At 56.5% G+C, this 21,524-nt stretch overlaps 6 protein-coding genes across 6 annotated transcripts; all 6 read left to right on the top strand.

Annotated features, from left to right (window-relative positions):
• Positions 1-1,181: 1,181 nt before the first annotated feature.
• B0H64DRAFT_182239 (uncharacterized protein) lies at positions 1,182-6,618 on the top strand. The gene is made up of 5 exons (XM_062798937.1): positions 1,182-1,244; positions 1,315-1,661; positions 1,716-5,244; positions 5,293-6,050; positions 6,109-6,618. Exons 2-5 carry the CDS (start codon positions 1,407-1,409, stop codon positions 6,376-6,378), a joined length of 4,812 nt encoding a protein of 1,603 aa, XP_062657738.1. The 5' UTR covers positions 1,182-1,244; positions 1,315-1,406; the 3' UTR covers positions 6,379-6,618.
• Position 6,619: 1 nt separating this feature from the next.
• Positions 6,620-8,629, top strand: B0H64DRAFT_182240 (uncharacterized protein). Its single transcript, XM_062798938.1, has one exon. It carries the CDS (start codon positions 6,993-6,995, stop codon positions 8,586-8,588), a length of 1,596 nt encoding a protein of 531 aa, XP_062657739.1. The 5' UTR covers positions 6,620-6,992; the 3' UTR covers positions 8,589-8,629.
• Positions 8,630-10,060: 1,431 nt separating this feature from the next.
• B0H64DRAFT_343451 (uncharacterized protein) lies at positions 10,061-14,181 on the top strand (the record flags this gene model as incomplete). Its single annotated transcript, XM_062801280.1, has 1 exon — positions 10,061-14,181. The coding sequence occupies one exon, from the start codon at positions 10,061-10,063 to the stop codon at positions 13,823-13,825; it is 3,765 nt and encodes a 1,254-aa protein (XP_062657740.1). The 3' UTR covers positions 13,826-14,181.
• A 337-nt stretch (positions 14,182-14,518) lies between these two features.
• Positions 14,519-17,233, top strand: B0H64DRAFT_433432 (uncharacterized protein). The gene is made up of 3 exons (XM_062806046.1): positions 14,519-16,486; positions 16,715-16,736; positions 16,834-17,233. Exons 1-3 carry the CDS (start codon positions 14,964-14,966, stop codon positions 16,849-16,851), a joined length of 1,563 nt encoding a protein of 520 aa, XP_062657741.1. The 5' UTR covers positions 14,519-14,963; the 3' UTR covers positions 16,852-17,233.
• Positions 17,234-17,836: 603 nt separating this feature from the next.
• Positions 17,837-19,608, top strand: B0H64DRAFT_418199 (uncharacterized protein; the record flags this gene model as incomplete). Its single annotated transcript, XM_062805303.1, has 5 exons — positions 17,837-17,875; positions 17,921-18,008; positions 18,065-18,426; positions 18,508-18,816; positions 19,327-19,608. The coding sequence occupies 5 exons, from the start codon at positions 17,837-17,839 to the stop codon at positions 19,606-19,608; spliced, it is 1,080 nt and encodes a 359-aa protein (XP_062657742.1).
• Positions 19,609-20,058: 450 nt separating this feature from the next.
• B0H64DRAFT_182284 (uncharacterized protein) lies at positions 20,059-21,524 on the top strand. The gene has a single exon (XM_062798939.1). It carries the CDS (start codon positions 20,165-20,167, stop codon positions 21,200-21,202), a length of 1,038 nt encoding a protein of 345 aa, XP_062657743.1. The 5' UTR covers positions 20,059-20,164; the 3' UTR covers positions 21,203-21,524.

The following is a 21,524-nucleotide window of genomic DNA, read 5'->3' on the forward strand; positions in this document are numbered from 1 at the left end:
TCGTTTCGGGAGTCAGTCGCAACGTGTCCAAGCGATGGGGGAGAGAGGAAAAATGAGGGATTATGCTAATGATTTGTAGAATAGCCTCGGAATAGGCCGCCGAGAGTGAAACCTTCTAACCTGCCTGACACCGACCTATCGGGGTACCACCGACCCTTGAATGCCCGCAGGCCGAAAGACCGACCTGAAGCACGCGGGACATCGCTCAGCTCTGACGGGCGGAGTTAGCCGAGTACAGTACCCAGGCCTGAAGGCTCGGAACCTCGAAACAAGCAGAGCCACGCTTTCCCATCAATAACGTTTGCAATTATCTTCCCGTCGGGAAGAGCCTCTTCCCCCGCATTTTATTAATCATGGGATTGGCAATCACAACGAGGGGGATTTGAGTCTCTGTGTGCGAGCGTGCTCAAGCCAGGGTCTTGGTGGTGCTTACCAGGGACCAGGGGTTGAAGGCAGGGACCCACGTATGATGTCATTCTTGAGGCCGCTCGACCGCCCAAAACAAACCCCTGGAACGCCCAGGACAAGCACTCCCCAATTGGAGATCCCTTCAAGGGGTCGCGCAGCCATCGTGCCATCGTCGCTGGCTCGTGGCGGGGTAAATCACGTTTCAACATCTCGTGAGGGGGACTCCGTCGGGTGATCATTTACTGTAAGACTGTGTAACTCCCATTCAAAGTTACCTAACACAGTAATCTGGAGTTCCAGGTTGCAAGGTTGAAAACAGATTGCACGCCGTGTAATCAAGGTCAGAGATTTCATGGGAAACGGTAATTTACGCCCCTCCGCCGCACTTTGTCGGTCCCAGTGCCCCGCATCACGTGCCTCGTACTTGAGCGCTTTGGCAGAGCTTGGGAGCTTGGCCATTTTTGGGACCCCGCCAAAATAAGTGGCCGCAACAGTCACGCCGGACCCGTTGGAGAATGCTGTCTGAGCTCGCCTCATCCGCGATATTCGACTTGCAGCAGGCTGCGGTCTCGGCCCCTACATCTCCTGACAACGTGCATTGGCTACCCGCTTAAGTAGCAAACGTCTTTCCGAACCATCAAGAGCCCACGTATGCGATTCACATAAGCACGTCAACACCCCGAACCGAGCTCCGCGGACAGATACCTAGCTCTTTACTTGCGAGGGATGATGCGCATATGCGTCAAGCTGGCATCAGGTCAATCGTGCAGTTATTGTTAAGGGACTAGCCGAGTAATATAAACAGACGTTCCTCGTTCTGTTCCCCTGTTTCCCTTGTAAGCTTGGATCCTCCGCTACTCAATTTCGGCGTCTCAGAAGATATTGACCAACGCTCTCCGCCAACAGAAATCTCACTCGGGGCCAGCCCTCATTGCTACTCCCGGCCACTACCTCCTCGGCCTTTCCCATACGCATACACACGACCTCAATTCACGAGAATGTACTTCCCCGGCAAAAACCCATCCGGAGGGGGTCGCTTCGGCGGCTTTTCGACCTCCTCAACCACACTCTCGTACTTGGCCCCGCCTCCCGACTTTTCCGGCATTCCACAAGAGGTCGTGGTGCCTTTCAAGAACCTGTTGAAGAAAGCTAGCACTACAAAAGAGAAGGCATTGCAGGATATCCTTTCCTACGTCCAGGGTCTTGGGCCAGACGGCGGGCAAGCCTTAGAAGGAGGACTGATAGATGCATATGTTCGTTGGAAAATCCAACCCTTTCTTATTATTACGTTGCTAACGCTTGTCTAGGTTGAACTCTACCCCCGACTATCCATCGACGACTCTGCTAGAGTACGGGAGCTTTCCCATCAGGTACTTTTTCACCTCCTCAACGCGGCGAAGAAACGCATGGCCAAGAAGCTGCCGGCATTCGTGGGTCCATGGCTGGCTGGGACCTTCGACAGAGATAAGCGCGCGCTACGTGCTGCCACCGACGCCTTGAGTTCCTTCCTCCAGACAAAGGAAAAGGAGGAAGCGTTTTGGAAAGCCGTGCAAGCCCGAGCCCTTGACTTCGCGACAGAGGCCATCAAAGAAACCCCAGAGACACTCAGCGACGAAAGGTCTACTACGAAACAAGATTCCGACGCGAAATACCACCGGGCCGTCGGCGCCAGCCTGTGCTTGGCCTTGCATTTAATAAGGAAGGGAGACATTGGCTTGCTCCAGGACGGCTTGGCCGATTATTTGGCCGTGGACGCACTTTGGACCCTGTCAAAAGCAGATGATGGGTTTGTCCGGAGGGCTTTCTATCAATTCCTCCGCGCTCTCCTTGAGATTAAGCCCGAAATCCTACAACCCCGACTACAGCAGGTTGGGAAAGCGCTCGTCGCGGACAGCATGAAGATCGGCCAGCTCGGATCGGCAACCGAGCTTTTGAACGTCTTCACGTCCTTGACACAGCGCTTTCCCCAGGTTTGGGGCACCCAAAAGCATCCTCTACAGAGGTTGCAGCAATTCGTCGCTCAAGGCTCCCAAGGCGGCGCGGAAGAATACTGGAAGTCACTGGGTCGTCTCCTTCGGGCCTTTCCGGAGCGCACGGCTTCCCTTGAAGTCGTGACAGCCTTCCTCGGCTCCATGCGCAGAGGCATCGCTGACAGGCTCGAGACTCGTTTGGGTCGGTACCAAGCCTTCCAATCCTATGCCCAGGTCTTCGATATCTTTCTCAGCCAAACACCATTGCCATCAAGCTTTCTTGAGGAGAACCTATCCAACCTCACGCGACAATATCTTCATCCCACTCCCGAGTCTTCCGTACCTTCGCCACAGCGGCCCGAATTTCTTGTCGAGGCTTGGGCGATCGTGTCCCAACATTCCGACGATAGCAACCGTGACGTACTGACCGAGGAATGGCAAAAGCTGGGCAACGCCGTCCTTTCTCGCATGTCCAACGCTCTCCCCGAGGTGTCCGAGGGGTACCGGAAGTCGCAAACCGCCATTGCTTCGGAAGGAGAGCGCTGGTTTACGCTAGCGGCCAACGTCCTGTCTCGTGAAGGGGGTAACAGCCTGTCGCTATCCGCCGCAGTCGCTGCAGCTTCGACGGAAATCTTGCATGGTGCGCTTGACCTGCTGGCTAGGAGGAACTTCAAACCTTATGGAGCCGCTGCTGTCGTTCAGTCAGCGTTCAGACACTGTCCTCGTCTCTGCGCTGACAACAACCTGTTGTCGTTGCTGTACCCGCCTGGTGAAACGGTAACATACGATGTGATTGCTGCCTCCCCTTCGCTACCATATCTCGCTTCGGATTTGCACATCGTCCTGGGGGAGACCAATAACCGATTTGGGAGCATTTGGACTTCGCTTGTTGAGGCAGCCCTTGAGCTCTCTGATCGCGCATCGGCGGTTTCGGCAGTGAGAGTGCTCATCGGGGTACCTTCTGTCGCTACATACGCTCAAGATCATCCCGCTCTTCAGAGCTTCCTTGTCTCTCTCTGGAACGACTATACCAAAGGCGGAAGTTTGCCTTCCCTGAAGGACATCTGCGAGGCCACTCTATCCTACGACACTCTAGCAAAGGAATCTTGGACGGCGATTGCGGCTGACATTATTTCCTCTTTGGAAGTGCCAGAAACAACCCGGCCAGCTGTCGTTACCCTCGAGCTGACGCTTAGCAAAAGACCCGACCTCTTCCAGGCAAACGAGGACATGCACCTGCGGCTGGTTACTAGCCTTCTCGCACTGACTGAGCTCTCCGATGCTGGACTATCTGACAAAGCAGGAAGGTTAAGGCTGCTGCTCAATGAGCAACCAACCGGGCAGAACCCCGTCGCTAGAATACTGGAGAATCACCTTAGCGAAGCTGGTCCCTCTTCACTCGAGGTCCACACTTTGGTCCAACAAGCCCTGGCAGCTCTCAAGTCCGGGACAGTGCCAGCAGAGGACATCTTCCCTAGTTCAACAGTGTGGATGAACGAGCTTACGTGCTTTCTCACGCAGTCTCCAAATCCATCCTTGTCCTTGACGAGCAGCATGGGAGGCGCATACTTCTTGGTACAAGGGAATCCGAACGCAGCACCCCCCGTAACCGGTCGGGACAGCAACGGACGCTCGATCCCCGCCAGGATGGCTCTGTTCACCGCCAAGCTTCTCGCGTCTGGCGTTCAATTATCCTCTGTACCACCAGAGTTCCAACTAGAGCTTGTCTACCTCCTCTGTCTTACCGAAGCTATCGTTGGAGACCAGGTTTCATCCGGGCAGACAGGCGGCCTGTGGAGTGATGGACCAGAAACCGAAGCCGACGTGCAAGAATTCTGCGACCTTAGCTCGGCGGCAGTCCGCGCCGTCATTGCGGACTGTGGGGACTGGACAGACTGGAGCATGGCTGGCAATTCGTTGGTGGAACGCTTGATCAACTTCATGCTTCACGCGAGCACAGGCCTGAGCCCTCCTGCGTTCTACGCCGCCAAATGTCTGAGTTCCCTTCTTCAACTTCTCGTCCAAACCCATGGTGGCGCACCCACGGCACTCGAGGAATGGCTGGTCAAGCTAGGGATAATGAGGGCCGCGCCGAACACCACTCTGCTCACGGCTGCCTTCCTTACCGGGTTCGGTGAATTGCTGGCTTCTTCCAAAGCAACCGCAACGCTATGTGTCCGTCTCATCAGTGAGATGCCGGGCTTCCCTGGGTTCTCTGACCGGTCTCCTCGCGCTCTCCCGTCCCTTGTGTTGCTCAACCTTTGCCTCGATGTGTATGAGGGCGAAGTACCGGTCGAGACACGAAAGCAAGTTCTTGCTCTCCAGCAATTCACAAAATGGACAACTGTTCCGGCGGAACTAGGGTATCAACCGGCTGCTGAAATCTGCAAGGCCATCGCTCGTATTCTTCCAGGCACGAAAGACACATATGGGTCATACTGGGATCAAGCGATCAAGTACTGTATCTGGCTATGGAACAGGGCTACTGAGGATCCTGCGGTGGAACGGCTACCATATCTTTACGCTTCGCTGAAGTTGATGCAGGCGCTTCGCACCGTCGAGGAGCCCAACGACGATCTTGAAGAGGCGTTGGCTAGCCACAAGGAGGCGGCAACGGCCTCACTCATTGAGCTTCTCGGTCTTCCCCACGAGTCAACCGCCAACCAGCCAAACCAGCTTGTCGATTCGCTCCTTGCACGGACCGTGAGCAAGATTCCCGATGTACGACTCGAGGACCTCGATGATATTTACGAATCTGTGGCTTCTGAATCTCGGGAAATACAGCGGGCGGCGTTTGGCTTGCTCCACAAGGCTCTCCCCGCAGCACAGGAGGACATCAACCTCGCTGTTGTGATAGACAAGAAAGGTAACCACTATTCGCCGATGTGGAAGAGGAACATGCTAACCTACCCAGCGGCCAATTTACCCGACGAGCTGATGTCTCTACTCCTCAACGCCCCGAACCCTGACGACTATACCGATGAGGACCTTTCTCAGTTCCCAGTTGCCATCCGTTCATACTTGCTAGCTTGGCATCTCGTGTTCGATGCCTACAGCAAGGCTTCCTTCCGAGTCCGCAGCGACTACACGGACAACCTCAAGGGCGGCCAACACCTCGATCCCCTACTCCATTTTCTTGTCGACGTCCTTGGACATGCCCTCGCGCGAGCGCTTGACCTTGACAGGGAAGGCTTCACGGCAGAGCACATCGTCTCGTACAGCATCGACCTTGCGGAGTCAGAACCCGCAGAGCGTGACATGAACTGGCTGCTGATCCACCTCTTCTACCTTATACTCAAGTACATCCCCGGTTTGTTCAAGATGTGGTACCTCGAGTGCCCCTCCAAACAGACCAAGAACACTGTCCAATCGTGGATGCAGCGGTTCTTCTCGCCGCTCGTCATTGCGGATGCCCTCGATGAGGTGGTCGACTGGTCCTCGAAGCAGGAGAACGTAGACGAGACAGAAGAGGTCGTTGTAAAGGTCAACAAGACCGCGCGGGAAATCAGCGCCGGGTACCCAGTCGATGATGACGCTGCCACTATCTCGCTACGCGTTCCGATGTCATACCCGCTAGAGCCAGTTGATGTGGTCAGCGTGAAGCGGGTCGCGGTTAAGGAGGACAAATGGCAGTCATGGCTGAAGGCGACCAAGGCCGTGATCATGTTCGGGGTGAGCACACTTCCCTACCCAATACCAAACTCTGCTCCGTGCTAACTGTATTCTACAGAACTTCAGCCTCGTCGACGGCCTGATGGCCTTCCGCCGCAACATCTCGCTAGCCCTCAAGGACCAGGAAGAATGCGCCATCTGCTATTCTATCATCGCGCAGGACAAGACGCTACCAGACAAGAAGTGCGGGACGTGCAATCACTTCTTCCACAAGGTATGCTTGTATAAGTGGTTCGAGAACAGCGGTCGGAATACGTGCCCGCTGTGCCGGAATTCGATTGACTACCTGGGGTCGGATACCAAGAGGAGGAGGCCGGAGCATGAATAGAGTTGTGGTTGTTGAATTTGTTATGGAAGTATCTCGGGAAGGAAAACTTAGACGTTGCTGCGAAGAGTTTACTTTTTCTTTTTCGTGTACATATTGTAGATAGAGATGAATCCGGTACTGGAAATGTACCGGTAAGCCCCAAGTTATTTGGCAACCCTGCTTAACTAGTGATAGGGATGGATTTTTGAGTATGGTTAGTATGACCATTAGCGAGCTAAGCCGAGGTTACCTTATTCCCAGAGCAGTTCCCTAACTCATGACCACGAGGGTCTCCATATAAGCATCCCGTCCACCCGGCCAACCGATACTCCCACCTCGTTGGTCACCTTAGGTTGCCCTCGCAGCATCTTCGTACCGAGCATGCAAACCCCGCGGCGGGAAAATTGCACAAATATTCCGTCGAGTTGTATTAGCCGTTGACCGCTTCACTTCAGGTTGAGATGCGGGGATCCTGTACGAGTATTATCCATCTGGGCATTCTGTCGTGCAAATCTCTGGATGTTTGGGGTTTGCAGCCCTTCCCCCATCAACCACAAGGTACATAGTACATGAATTAGTGATCCAAACTCGTCGTTACCTCTAGTCTCATACGCTCCGAGCCCTCGGCCGTTAACATGAAATTCATACTTCTCTCAGCAAACTGCGTACTGGCAGCAGCCGCGGCGGCAGGGCGGCCAAAGTGCGCGTCAGTTCATGCGCTTAGCAGGACACCGGCTTCAGCCATCTCCCAGCCCCATGTGCCTCAGTTTGTGAGCTACTCGTTTGAGCCGGCCTTCTGGACCGAGTTTTTCGGCGAGCCCGACTCCCCCAGGGAGCTGACCTTCAGTCTCCTCAACCATTTGCATGAACGCGGGGTCAGGCCGATCATCCGTGCAGGAGGCATTACCATGGATAGCATGGTGTTCGACCCCAGCCAGAAGCTGTCCGTTGTGCGCACAGAGAACGAAGAAGGGGGTATATACAGGACGACGATTGGCCCGGCCTTTTACCAGCACTGGGACAACTTCCCCGAGGGCACGAGCTTCGTGTCGACGCTCAACTTTGGCAACAACTCGGTCAGCATTGCCCGGGACCTCGCGGTGGCGTCCTATCAACTTCAACGAGACAAGATCACATACTACGAGCTGGGAAACGAGCCGACCAACTACCCGACCAGCCGATGGAACGCGAGCACCGAAGCGTACATTTCCCAGTGGCAGGAATTCACGGAAGAGATCGACGCGGCCATCGACGACGACAGCCACGGACGGTGGTGGGCATCCAGCGCCACCACCGACGTAACACCCCTCAAGGTCCGACCCAGCGACCTCATCCCCGCGGGCGTCAACTCCACCGGCCAAGTCGGCCTCTACTCGATCCATTCCTACGCCTTCGCAACCTGCGAACCGCCCCGCGCAGCACGCGCCACGATCCCCAACATCCTCAACCACACGGACCTCGTCCGGTACGCCGACGACGAGATCTACCCCTCGGCGCAGGCCGCGCTGGCCTCGGGCGCGCAGTGGGTCGTCGGCGAGTTCAACTCGATCGCGTGCAGCGGCAAGCCCAACGTGTCGGACACCTTCGCGCAGGCGCTGTGGACGGCCGACGTCGAGCTGCTGTACGCGGTGCGCAACGCGAGTAGTGTGCACCTGCACCAGGGCGCCACGCTCGCGTTCCAGAGCGACCAGCAGCTCAATACCCCCGGGGATGATGGCTCGCCGGGGTTTAGCAGCTACTCGCTGCTGTATCCTGTTGACTCCACGAAGAGGGGTGAGGCTCGTGTGCTGCCGGTGTTCGTGTCACAGCTGCTGGTGGCGGAGGCGTTGGCGGATGGGGGGCGGATTGCGGCGCTGGAGACGCCGCGCGGTGTGCGTGAGCAGGAGTTTTCGGCGTATGCGGTCTTTTATCCTGGGGAGGGAGGCGGCGAGTTGAGGCTGGCGAAGCTGGTCATTCTGAACATGAAGCCGTATTACGCGGGCCAGGAAGCGGCGCCGTCTAAGCTGTCACTCGATATTGGGAAGCATGGAGGGGCTACTGTCAAGCGCATGACGGCTCCGTTTGTGGACGAGAAGGACGCTGCGAAGGTCACTTGGGCAGGTCAGTCGTTCAGGACTGGGGAGGCTGTCGGGGAGTTGGCCCTAGAGCGCCTCGGGCGGGATAAGAGGGTGTCCGTAAGAGACAGTGAGGCGGTTCTTCTTACGTTTGAGGATGATGGTTTGAAATTCTGATCATGCAATTGGAATGGATGAGGCCTTCATCCCACCGATGACTCTTCGCGGATAGGCGTGACTCACGCGCTGAGCCTATCGCTAGCCAGAACAAACATTTTCTTCCTGGAGATCCCACAACATGTTGCTGGTGACGGACCAGATTGCAGCTTGTACTTTGAGGGCATCCAGGCCTGAATGTCCCGCCCGGGAGACTGCAGGAAATGGCACGGGTACTGGGTACAGGCGGGCCGCGATCTTGATTGTATTGGCAGTTGGCCATGAGGCCCACGACTGTTTGCTTTGGCCATTTAATTATCAGAATTTGAAAGCCACATCCATGGATCAAATGTGGAATGCTGTAAAGTCGATGGGAGGCACCCTTGGTAACTGCCGCCGGGCTCCAAACGTGTCTGGATACGGGATGGGAGACCCAGATGAAAAATGACATCCTCTCCTTGAGCACTCAAAGGGCAGAGGAGAGGTGGAATCATTGGAACTTGAAGCTTCCCAATCACTGGCGTTTGACCCTCGTGGTCTAAAATTACGGCAAGTGCTATGGGTACGGAGGTGCGTGCCACTCCAGGCAGCCGGGCATCAACCTCAAAGCCCCCAGGGCCGGGAAGGTACAGCCGGCATCCTTGCCTCGCCCATTTAGTATACCACGGGATTTCCGGTTTGAACGTCTGGGTCCAGTCTCACCTGCCCAATGAACCTGGGTTGTGCCGCCAGATTGTTTGCTACCTACAAACAGGAACATCCAATCGGGAGATTCTCAATTACTGTGGTTGGCTGCAGATTACAGGAGCTGAGCTCTGATATCTGATACCTAAGGTACCTAGGTATCTCTTACTGTGTAACGACAGTCGGCCACTCTCCCGCAAATTCTAAGAAAGCGGCCTCTCATATTGCATCTCACTCATTTTATTACCATGTCACAGTAAAAGCCGATAGTCGACTCCCAGAACCGCGTCCGCTGCAGTCAGCAAATTGCCTGCCCCTTTTTCCTTTTCTTCTCATTATTGTCACCACTCCCCACAAACCGGAACTGCAGTCTGCACCAACCCGGTCCACGGGCGGCTTACCACAGCTGCGTGAAAGACTTTTTTGGAATATCGCAAACGGAGCCCAGGGCACCGAATGCCATGGGTAACGAGTCACAAAAGTCTCGGGCATCTCCCAAGGAAAAGCACAATGCCAGACGAAACCATCGACCAGTGCCCGGCCGCTCTGTTTCCGTTGAGAGACGTTCCGTTCCAATAAGCTCGTCCTCGGCCGCAAAGTCTACGACCTCAATACCCTCCTTGTTTCACTTTGCCGCTGGACGTTAAGCGCCTGTTCGCATCGCCACGTCCCGCTGTTCAGGTGTGCACCCTGTCCCTAGTGTCCTCGATTGCTCTTTTCTTTTTCATCTTTTGCTGACCATGTCCATCTTCTCCAGGAGTATCATCAACCTTGATTCACTTCCCAATCGCCCCAAACCTCGCCACTTCATGGCTGTCGGCGAGCTGATTCGCCCGGCATTGGGCCAGACTGCCGAACTCGGAGCCCTCTACGATGCTCGTAACGACACCTTTCTCTCCCATCCGCACTCGCATACGCTGTTCAGACACGCTCCTCCTTCGGATGCCGTGGCTATTCGTCCTTGCCGCTTGACAGACGTCCGGATCCTCGAGGTCCGCAACTTCAAGGAGAAGTGCGCCCAGCTCGGGGTCGATGTCGAGCTTGGAGCCAGCATTCTTGCCGGGCTCGTTCGCGTTGACGGATGTGCTCAGTATCTCGCTTCGCACAACGCTACCCACGGTGCTCATGCCTCGTTGAGGTACAATGTCACCACCATTGATGAGGTGCTCAACCTCGCCACCCCCGGAATCAAAGACCAGTTCGCCTTCTCTACCCTCGACACCGACATCGCTACCCATGCCGTGATCGGCGTTCGCTGGGGTGCCAACTACATTGTTAGCCCCAATGGCCTGGCAGACCCAGCGTGTAACAGGACAACAGGGGCCTTGGCTATTCAAGAACTCGGCCAGCTACTGAGTCATGCAACCCCTGGCTGTTTGGATGAACCAGTCGGTACCCCTGAGGAACAACACGGCTTTGACTGGTCGGAGTTGTCGGTTTTTGGCGATATCCTACCAGAAGATATGCCAACTCTTGCCAACGCACCCGCTCAGACTGCTCGGGGCTTTATCAACCGCCTTCGCCGACTGATCTCTAGCACCAACGACGCAAAGGGGACACCGATTCAGTACACCCTCATGCCCCTGGCGCTTTTGGGCTACTTTCAACTTTTAGATATCAGAACCAACCTCACTGTCCACCCGTCGAACCCGGACAGTCTGGAGCGCTTCATGCAACATTTTGATGACGCCCAAACCGCAAGCGCAACGCTTCACCGTTATGTGTCTCGGTGTCGACGGTACCCAAACGTCGTACCTCTTGGTCACATTCACAATGTGGAAGGGCAACTCCGCACATTCACTGCTGCCAACGCGGCGTTGCGGGTGAACCTTGCGAGAACCTTACGAGAAGTACGGTCCACGGGCGTTGACTCTGACCGTCTTCGGCAACTTCTCAGTGACTTCCACGCCCAGGAGGTCCCTCCATTCCAAATCCGCTCCCTGGCCGCGTTGACAACAAAGATGGACTTTGCGAAAGCGATCATGGAAGAGGGATCGCAATACGTCGGGTTTCGGGACCGGAGCTTCGATCAGATGCTCGCGCGGAGCCCTCATGACGATGTCTACATTTTGTATTTCACCGATGCTGTGCGGAGAACATCGGAGGTTTGGGCGGACACTCGCAACCTGTTCTCCGAATTGCTGAGGGATGACAGGCCGAAAGCCGTCATGGCGGTCGATTGCGATGCACTTGGCCACTCTCTGGAAAGGCCTTACATTTGCCATCTTCGTCATCGCCGAGTGCTCATCGAAGATCTCCTTGAGCATAGGAAGGTCTTATCAGCCAACTGCATCATGCAACAAAACGCGGGATCGCTCGACGCCACACTCACCAGCAAGCCTCCGCAACGCCGCGCCGTTCGAATCCCATGCCCCCACCCCCCCTGCGAGAGAACACTACGCTGCAATTGGATCTGCGCTGTTTGTCACTCGCTGGTTGAGTACGGCTACGTTGACGAACGGCTGTACTGCGACTGCGGTGCGACCCCGTTCGACCGCTGGACCTTCAAGTGTAATGATCCTACTCATGGATCGGCATGGGCCAGTTATGACGAGCAGGTACTCCACGGACACCTGAAGGACCTCGAGCCCTTTGAAGATCTTAACATCTTGATTCTCGGAGAGACTGGTGTTGGGAAATCGACCTGGATCAACGCCTTTGTCAATTACCTCACCTACGACTCTCTCGGTGACGCGATTCAGGCTGGAGGATTGGAGTGCCTGATCCCCTGCTCGTTCAGCACGCAGCTGAAAGACCCAAACGATCCGCAGGGCCGATTCATTCAGAAGGACATCAAGATCGGGAAGAGTCGGTTCGAAAATGATGGAGCGCGCGGTCAGTCCGCCACTCAGTGCACGGCGGTGTACGGTGTGACGATCGGGAGAACCAGGGTCCGCCTCATCGACACCCCCGGGATTGGAGACACGAGAGGTCTCGAGCAAGATAACCGGAACATGGCCGACATCCTGAAGGTTCTCCGCAGCTACGACAAACTCCACGGCATCCTGGTCTTGCTGAAGCCGAACGCCGCCCGCCTGACCGTCATGTTCAGATTCTGTATCAAACAACTTCTCACGCAACTGCACCGCAACGCGGCCAACAACATTGTCTTTGGTTTCACCAACACGCGGGGTTCCAACTACACGCCAGGGGACACTTTCAAACCTCTAGAGGCACTTTTGAAGGAATACACCCAAGTCCAGATGGGACTGTTCGAACACAACGTGTATTGCTTCGACTCAGAGAGCTTTCGGTATCTTGCTGCACGCCAAAAAGGCGTTGACATGGGCCTTCTGGAAGATAATATGCGGAGTTGGGGCCGTTCGGTGTCAGAGTCGAAGCGGCTGTTGAAGCACTTCCGAGGTCTCACTCCACACCAGGTCCGAAGCACTATCAATCTCAACGAGACCCGTGACATGATCGTGAAGTTGACGGAGCCGATGGCCCTGATTGCTCAAAAGATCCAGACCAGCATTGCAGTCAACAACGACCAGGTCAGGACGCTGCACAATGCAGAATTGTCCCGCAGTGAGCTCGAGAAGAGCCTCTACATTCAGCGGGAGACGGTTGAGTCGTACGAGGTGGGCGAGCCCCGCACGGTCTGCACGCATGGAGACTGTGTTGAGGTCCGGAACGATTTCGCTGGCCGCGACGAGACGGTGATTGTTTACAAAACGATGTGCCACAAGCCATGCTATCTCGGCAACAAAGTGAAGCGCAACCAGAAGGGGGACCCACAGCTCAAGCAATGCGCCGCCATAGATGCCAACGGGTTCTGTTCTGGGTGCAGCCACAACTACATGGATCACATGCACATCTACTACGATTATCGGTCTCTGACTTACCGGCACGAAAACAAGGATGTGAGCCGGGAGCTGATCAAGCACGCCTCGGACATCGAGCTCCAGCAGGAGGCGATCCGGCTCAGGGAGACGGCCATCGCGGAGTTCAGGCTTGAGCATACGCAGGTTCAAGAAGCTGCCATTCAGTTTGGTTTCTTTCTGAAGCGCCATGCGATTGAGCCCTACAACGATGCCACGGTAGAATACGTCGACCACCTCATTCAACAAGAGAAACTCAAAATCAAGAGTGGCGGGAAGAAAAAGGCGCTTAGCATGCTTGAGAAATACAAGGCCGAGCACCTACAGAAAGTGGCAGCTCTAACCCAAGCTATGGCGCGCGGTGACACCGACCTGGTTCTCGACGACCAAGGGGCGCGTCAGCTCGTCGACAGTCTCTACGGTCTCCCGCACTTTGGCAAGGACCTGCAAAAGATTGTCCAAGTCAATGAGATGGCAGCGGACGCAGTTTTTAGAGAGAAGTCCTGCAATGTCTCAGCTGGTCGGCACTGGGACCGAAAACAACCGGCGCGTAGGAGGCAAGGGAGCGTCCAGGGCCAACCCGGCAAGCCGCCTTCACCGACGACACGGCAGAGCCCGATGGCAACAAGCCAGTTTACAGCTCCCCAGGGCAATGCGCGCCATCCCATAAACCAACCTGGGGGTGATTTGGATGGATTTCTTCAAGGCGCGAAGACGAAGGTAATGGGGTATCTCGCAGCCTGGCGGTTCTGAATCGATGATCTTGTTAACCCCCCCCCCCCGCCTTCTCTCACAAACTCTGCCTTTCCACGTTTCTTCTCGTCCGAATTCCTTCTGTTTTTAAGATCTCTTAATATCGAAAAGATTTGGGGTTTTGTATTGTAGCTAAGGGACTTTCCCCCTCTGCTTTGGAGGATGTTGAGATCTTTAATAGTGTGCGGCCCTGTATGCTGTTTGTGGGATCATGTGGAAAGAATCGGCTCCCGCAGTATTTTTGCCACCTTCACGGTATCGCTTGTGTTGTGAATTCGAGTCGTTCCCTGGCATTGTTGGGTTTTAGTAGCGTACAGGTATGGCACGCAATTGATTGTCTTCTTCCCATCTTCGAATTTTGGGCACATAGGGAATACGTGGCTGACGACAGAGCTCGAAAACTAACCCCGAGTTCATTCTTTGGCCCCGTCCCCGAGTCTCTCCCTCCGAACACCGCCCGGTATATACAGAGCCGGGCCCCTGAAGGGTTTCGGGGTTCAACCTGCTCGAATCTCGGCCACTCAAGCGAGTCAAGCCCAGCCTCGACACTTGAAAAAGCAACGCCAAGAAGCCGGCTTCACGAAAGTCTCCATCGAGTCATGATGGGGGTGGCAAGAAGATATACGCCGAGGGAACCGCGATTCCGGTTTCCAAACACCCGATGCATAACTGTCAAACATCATCGCCTAAGGCTTTCTGGCCATCACACCCGACCATCCCGAGACTTTGCGGATCCCAGGGGTCGGTTACACCGTGCTTGGCGCCCCCAGTTGCCCCTTTAGGCGCGATCCTCCCGCACAGGCGCCCTACCCCTGACGGGTTACCCCTGCTTTGTTGACACTGTGAAACTGACAACGTCCCGGAAAGCTGGATCCCTTCCCAGTCCAGGTTCGCAACGGTCTGTCAACGGCTTTTTGCCTGGCTGCCCGGGCACTGCCCATCATGCCTCGTCGATCAGACAGTAAAAGCCATTCACGTCCTTGAGCCCTCCCCCAGGTTCGGAGCCTTTCTCTCTCTTCTCTTCCTTCAACCAGGCCAAAATGTCTTTAACCTGACAGCCTTTTACACCTTGGCGACGGCCTCTATTTTTACTAATTACCTACTTTCTATTCTCTTTGCTTCGTATAAGTCCGTGAAGATGCTGGTCATCCGCGTTCTTTGGCTGCAGGCTGCCCTGGCGGCGGCCCAGCTTGTGGATCTGGATGGGCTTTTGGGGGGTGGAGGAGACGGACCGGAGACATCAGCCGTCGAGGAGCAGGGTGCGGTTGAGACAGGCGCGCCGGGTGGTGTGGTAGATGGAGTGGTGGACAACGCGGCCGGGGCAGCAAACGGACTTCTGGATCCCATCCTCGACCCTATCGTCGGACCGACCGGTTTGCTCGGCAACGATGATGCCGCAGTGGTTACCACCGCCCCTGAGGATGAGGATACACCGGCTGCCACGGACGAGCCAGCTCCCGACCCGGAGCCGACTCAAGTTGAGCCCACGCAAGGGGAGCCTGAGGAGACCACGGCGCCAGAGCCAACCTCGGAGCCCGCCCCCGAACCGGAGGTTACGACGCAGGAGCCCGCGCAAGAAACCGAGCAGGCCCCTCCCGCCCCGACTTCGGATCAATCACCACCGGCAGAAGAGCAGCAGCCACCAGCGGATGAACAACAACCACCAGCGGACGAGCAGCAACCACCGGAAGATGAGCAGCAGCAACAGCCTGCCCCTGTTCTAGTCCCGGGGGGTTCAACAGAGACTTCTGCGGCCGCAGCCCCAGCAGCTTCATCCGCAAACCCAGGCGTGATTCCGATCCCCAACCCAGAGGCCTCTTCTCCCGCGGGTGAATCCGAAGTCGCGGCACCCGGGCCGGCACCAACCGCCAACAACCCTTCCCGACCTGCCCAGTCCTCCACCCCAGACCGACAGCAAAACCCGCAGTCTGACTCGCCCGAGCCCATCTCTACCCTAGTAACAGCCCCCGGCACAACCTTCATGTCCGTCTTCATCCCGCCGTCCCCAACCGGCCGCCTAGCCGTCATCGACGGCGCGGATAACAACAACAACAATAACGGCGCGCCCAACACCGACCCGTCCTCGGGCAACGACAACAACCAAAACACCGACACGAACACGGGCGCGGACCCCAACATCCCCCTCACCGACACCGAAACCGACACCACCACCACCAGCGACCCCACCGCCCCCAACAACCCCAACGGCATCCAATCCCCCGCCTCCTCGGAAGACGAGGGCATGCCCATGGCCACCAAGATCGGCATCGGCGTCGGCGCCGGCGCCGGCACCATCCTCCTGGGCGTGATCGTGGCCTTTGCGCTCTGGAAGCGGCGCATGGGCCGCGGCCCGCCGTCGTCGGCCGAGGCGGACACGGAACGCGGCGGCGGTTCCGGTTCTGGTAGCGGTGGTGGTGGTGGGAGGGCGAGTCCGACGGCGCTGGAGAAGGCGAAGCTGGATTTCGAGAGCGAGCATGACGTGGCGGTGGACTTTGGGGGGTTCTTTCGGGAGCGGGGGAAGGGGGGTGCCGGGGAGGTAGGGGGGGTGGTGGAGAGGGCGCCGACGCTGCCGCCGGTGGTGCAACGCCCGCAGCAGGCCGTGGTCGCGGAGTTGGATGGAGGGGAGGTGCCGGCTTATAGGGGGGTTGTGGGGGTTGGGCGGTGAGTTCAGCTGGGGGGGGGGGGGGGGGGGGGGGGGGGAGGGGGGGTGACGTACGCAAAGGATTGTAATTACCTACCTAGGTAGCTCGCAGGTAAGTGGGGAGCATAGAAAGAGGCTGTGTTGTGGTTGAGGTGGTGATGGGTTCCCTTTGTTAGCCATTCTTGATATATAATTATAGTCGTCTTATCCCACCTGCTTTCGCCGGGAGATACTTTCAGTACATGTAGGCTATGGAGGCACGACTCGGCCGTGAGTGAGGGTTTGGAACTCCAAATCTATTGCTCTCTCTCCACCCGTCACTACCCTAGGACATACCACAACACTAGCTTAGGTACTTGGGATGTAGTTTATGTGCAATCCCTAATGTCGCCTTATTGCTCTTGCCGCCCTGGCGCAGCCGCCGGAAAGCCAGACAAATCATTACCACCATGAAGGTCCAGGGGTCAAGCTCCCCCGCCGCGCGAGGCCGGCCCCATGCAACTCTAGCGTGAAGTATTTGTGAAAGTAGATCAGGTGGTGTCGGCCTACTGGTTGTGCTCTCTTATTTAGCCGGGGAGGCGGTCTTGCTCAGCCGAGAACCAACTGCATATGACCAAAGAGGATAGCCATTTTGGCGTCCCCAGCTGACCCCTCGTTCTAGTCATGACGTGGGACATGGGAATAAACTTCTAAGAGACGGGGAACAATATTAAGGACTTGAACACAACCAGGAAGTCCACGGGTTGATGGGATAAAGTCGATCGTGTATCCATAAAAGGGGTCTCGGGGGAAAAGGGAGAAAGCCGTCGGTGCACTTTGGCTGTCCAATTAGAGTTCAATACCGGGCCCGACAGAATGGATTGTTGGTTGATTGGATGTGAGGTCTGTCACCGCCTGATTCTTGATCGGTTGTTCCTATGCGTTGGCGCCTGCTGGAAGTTGGGGGGGAATCAAAACAACGTTACAACGTACCCTACTCACCTACTCAACAACAAGAGGCCAACATGTACCTAGAAAGGGCCGACCGACATGTTTCATTATCCGGATTGTCTTTCGTTTGTGACATCTGCGGTCAGGAACTCAGCGAAAGGGAACCGATGATTGCATGTTAGTTTGCGCCCGGTGTCCTTTGTGGCTCTGCCCCCTCCGTATCCTACATGTACAGTCCTACTGCGCCCGAGACTCGAGCCAGGCTAATCCAGTCCTCCCAGTGGCGGGAAACGCGAGCTCATCCGCCTTCAAGGCAGGCTTCATAAACCCCTTCACGACAAATCTCGAGCACTACGGTTCTGTCACTGCTGTGCCCCATAAGGTCGAGAACGGCCCCTGGGAGCTCTGTCGATGGGGCAGCATGCTTTGCAACAGGTGGCATGGCCGGTCCCGACCCGGGTGTGCCGTTCATCCGGGTTGTCTTCAACTTTTCAAGCGAAACTGCACGGCTCATGACCCGCTAGACAGGCTCTGGCAGACGTGCACCTGGCGCCGTGTGCCCTGGACCGGCGCCGCCGTCCCGGAGATTCAACTACTTCCCAAACCCGCTTGGTATTTCGAAGAGGCGTTCCTTTCATGTGCTGAGATGTGCGGGCTGAAAGGGCTAGATTCTCTGCCACACGTTGTTATTGGAAATATCCTAGGATGGCTGCCGCGAGATGACTGCTTCTGGCGCTGCGTTACTGCCATGCACGTGGCAAAAGCCCTGTCCGTCGCCACTGTGCAACCTCTCCGCATTGTCCCGCTGAGCTGGCTCGTCTCGTGGGAACGCGGCAGCCCGCCCAAGGTGGCTTCGGGAGACGCGGTGGAAAACGTCCCGAGCCTTGTTCGGTTCACTATCGACCGCGATGGGCTGAGCAAAGTCGAGAAGCTGGTAGAGCCACCGCAGTTCAATCGACAACGGTTCGATGACAAGGCGTTTGTGATTGAGCGCGAAGACGTATTTGGGCCCAGCCTGGCCGTGTTCAAGGTCGGTACCCAGCTTCTTCAGAAGACCCTGCTTCGGCGTGTAGCCTATCGCTGATAATAGCAACAGAATGGTCTCCTCCAGCTGTCGTTGCTCGAAGATTTCGAAGACTACAAGTTTGCGGTCTGGGATACGCCGACACCCCCCGACCTCGCCCATTGTCCTATCACGCTAGAGAGGCCTCTCTCTATACGCCGCTACCACAGCGTCGATCTTACCGCCGTTACCGGCATCACCTTCTTCATTCTTGGCGGTAGCATATTCGGAGCACACGGTCACACTCGAGCCCGCCCCAGTGCCATGGCCACCTACCAACATCTCGGTAGGAGGGTTCGGGACCTGGAAAAATATGGAGATTGGGTGTATGTTCCTCTGCCCCCGGGAGACACTGTTGTGAGCTGCGGTCCTCTGGTGAACACAGACACGCCTTCAAGGCCACGAGCCCCCCGCCGTCACCGCTTTTTGGTACACTCCTATCCTCCACTGTCTCTCGTTTCGAGGCCAACCAGCCTACAAGCTAACCGGGAGAAGATCAGGATGCGTCTGTCAGGGGAAACAATCGTCGGCCGGCACATGGACCAAGACAACCGCCTAGACTCTGATTTTGTCGAATCGGGGCGTTACGCCTTCTTTCTCAACCGACCAGAACACCCGCCAACGACGCTGCTATACAGCACGGGGCCCGACTGGCCGAAGGAACACATCTCCATCATCACCACGTACGGCAGCCAGGGCCAGGACGGAACGCTCGAGCCCTGGCCAGCCCCGCCGCCGGGCGAGCCTTCGTCTGTGGCCATGCATTCCCACGCGCCGCTGGAAAATATCTGCCAGGTCCGCATGTTTTACTATTCGAACAGCCATCGTTGCAAGGGTATGCTTCTCGATTACGACGACGGCGGGCAGCGGGCCGTTGGCGATTGCCGGCTGCACGTAGACCCGTCTACTACGTTTGAGAGGCCCTCTCGCCTTGCCTTTCTAGACCACAAGGAGTACGGTGAAGGAGTGGAGGTCCTGTTCGATGCGCTGCCCTCTGCGGATGACCCGGGTTTGGACAACTGGTTGTATTATGAGATGAAAGGGACATTGGACTTTTGGCTTCACCCGCGTAACGAGAGCATATCGGTACGAGGGGGCGCGCAAATCCCCCAAATGGATTTATGGGAGGAGGTACCGGAGGGGGAGTAGGCAGCTATGAGAGGATTCCTTGTTCTCTGAGGGCAACTCTAATCAGTTATTGTTATTCCTGAAAAACAAGTCGAGCGATGGATATTAAGTGCTGAGCGTTGAGGTGAGGAAGTTTTGTAATTGAGTATGGGGAAAGTGGGCTGTTTATAAGCAAATCACAATGACTAATTGCGCATGATGATAATACACAATAATCACAGCAGAATAGCTTGTGGAAGGTCAAGATTTGGTAACAATGTCGCTCTGTCACTGCAAAGAGTTGGTTGCGACTTGGCGTGTAAAACTTGGCAGCCCTTTTGTGCCCCGCCGAGGTCACGGGACGAGACTCAGCGCCTGACAGTGGCGGAGAAGCCGCCAGCTGATAGCAACTGGTCAAGCGGATGTGCTGAGTGCCGATAGCCAAATGCCACAGGCACAGGGCGCAAATTCCTTCGTTCAAATATCCAACCTCGACAGTCAACACGCAAGCAGAGCAGCACCCGACACCGACATCCCCTTGCAATTACACCGTCGATCCATCAACAACACCGGCAACGGGTATTGCAGGAGACACAAGATGGCGCAACAGGGACAGCCGCATCTTCAAATGCAACAGATGCAATACACGTACCAAATAACACCTCCACAGCACCAGGTGCAAAATGTTCAAAATGTTCAACACGCGCCACAGCAGCAGCAGCAGCCAGTGCAGCAATCAGTGCAGCCCCAATTGCATCAACAACCACAGCAACAACCCCAGATGCAGCCCCAGATGCAGCCCCAAATGCAAGCTCGCCCGCAACAACAAATACAGCAGCCGCAGCAACAGCCGCAACAGGGCCAGCCTGGTCAATCCGGCCAGCCACAGCAACGCCCCAATTTCCAGATGGCCCTCCTGCCCCCGCCCCAGGACCGCCTGTACAACACCTGGGATGACCTCAGGGAAGACGTCAAGGCCTTTGCCAAATCCCAGGGCTATGCCATAGTCATCGTCTCTTCTCTCAACCGCGACGCCGAGGGGCAGTACCGCCGCTACAACCTCTGCTGCGGCAAGGGCGGCAAGAACTACACCTCGCACAGCAAAGGCCTTCGCAACACCCGCTCCGCCAAGACGGGCTGCCCGATGCGCATGAAGGCGATCCAGGAGAAGGCGTTCCCCTACAACGACAAGTGGCACGTCATCGTGCAGTGCGCCGAGCACAACCACGAGCCCTTCACGGGCGGGCCCGGCGCCAACGCGCCCTCGCAGTTCCGCAAGATCGAGGCCGACGGCATGCGCTGGCTCATGATCATGCACCGCGAGGCCCAGTGCAACCTGCGCCAGCTGACCATCGGCATCCGCCTCTCCTTCGGCGACAAGTACCAGTACGTCAAGAAGAGCGACGTGCGCAACATGCTGGCCAAGATCAAGCGCGACGAGGAGAGGAAGGCCGCCGCCGCCGCCGCCGCCCAGGGCCTGCCCAGCAACGCCCCCTACACCCTGATCCCCCAGTCGCACCTGCCGCCGCCCCCGGCCCCGCCCACCCAGCCCGTCGAGCGGATGCCCCAGCTGCCCGCCGACATGCAGGTGCCCGATCCGGACATGGAGACGGATGACGACGGCGATGAGCTGTGAGGGCAGTGCTGGCCTAGGGGGTGTGACTCGTTTCTAGACCTCTAATTTGAAGCTGGTGGGGGTTGAGGTCGATCGAGGTGTCTAATAGCTACCGAGGTTGAGCTTGACGGTGCTAAATGTATTAATTAGTAATTAACGGGGACGGATATCTTCCCTTCAATCCGAGAGAAGGACAAACAGATATTTACCCTTGAACGCGCTCAGCCTTGACTGGGAAGTCGAATGTAGCATCGATTGAACCCGCAGTTAATGAATCGAGTCTGACCCCGGAAACATGATGTCGGTGGCGGTGAAGTAAACTCAGCTGAGTGGTACTAACCGA

This window comes from Chaetomium fimeti (genome assembly GCF_033439085.1).
Source record: "Chaetomium fimeti strain CBS 168.71 chromosome Unknown B0H64scaffold_5, whole genome shotgun sequence".
Taxonomy (NCBI): domain Eukaryota; kingdom Fungi; phylum Ascomycota; class Sordariomycetes; order Sordariales; family Chaetomiaceae; genus Chaetomium; species Chaetomium fimeti.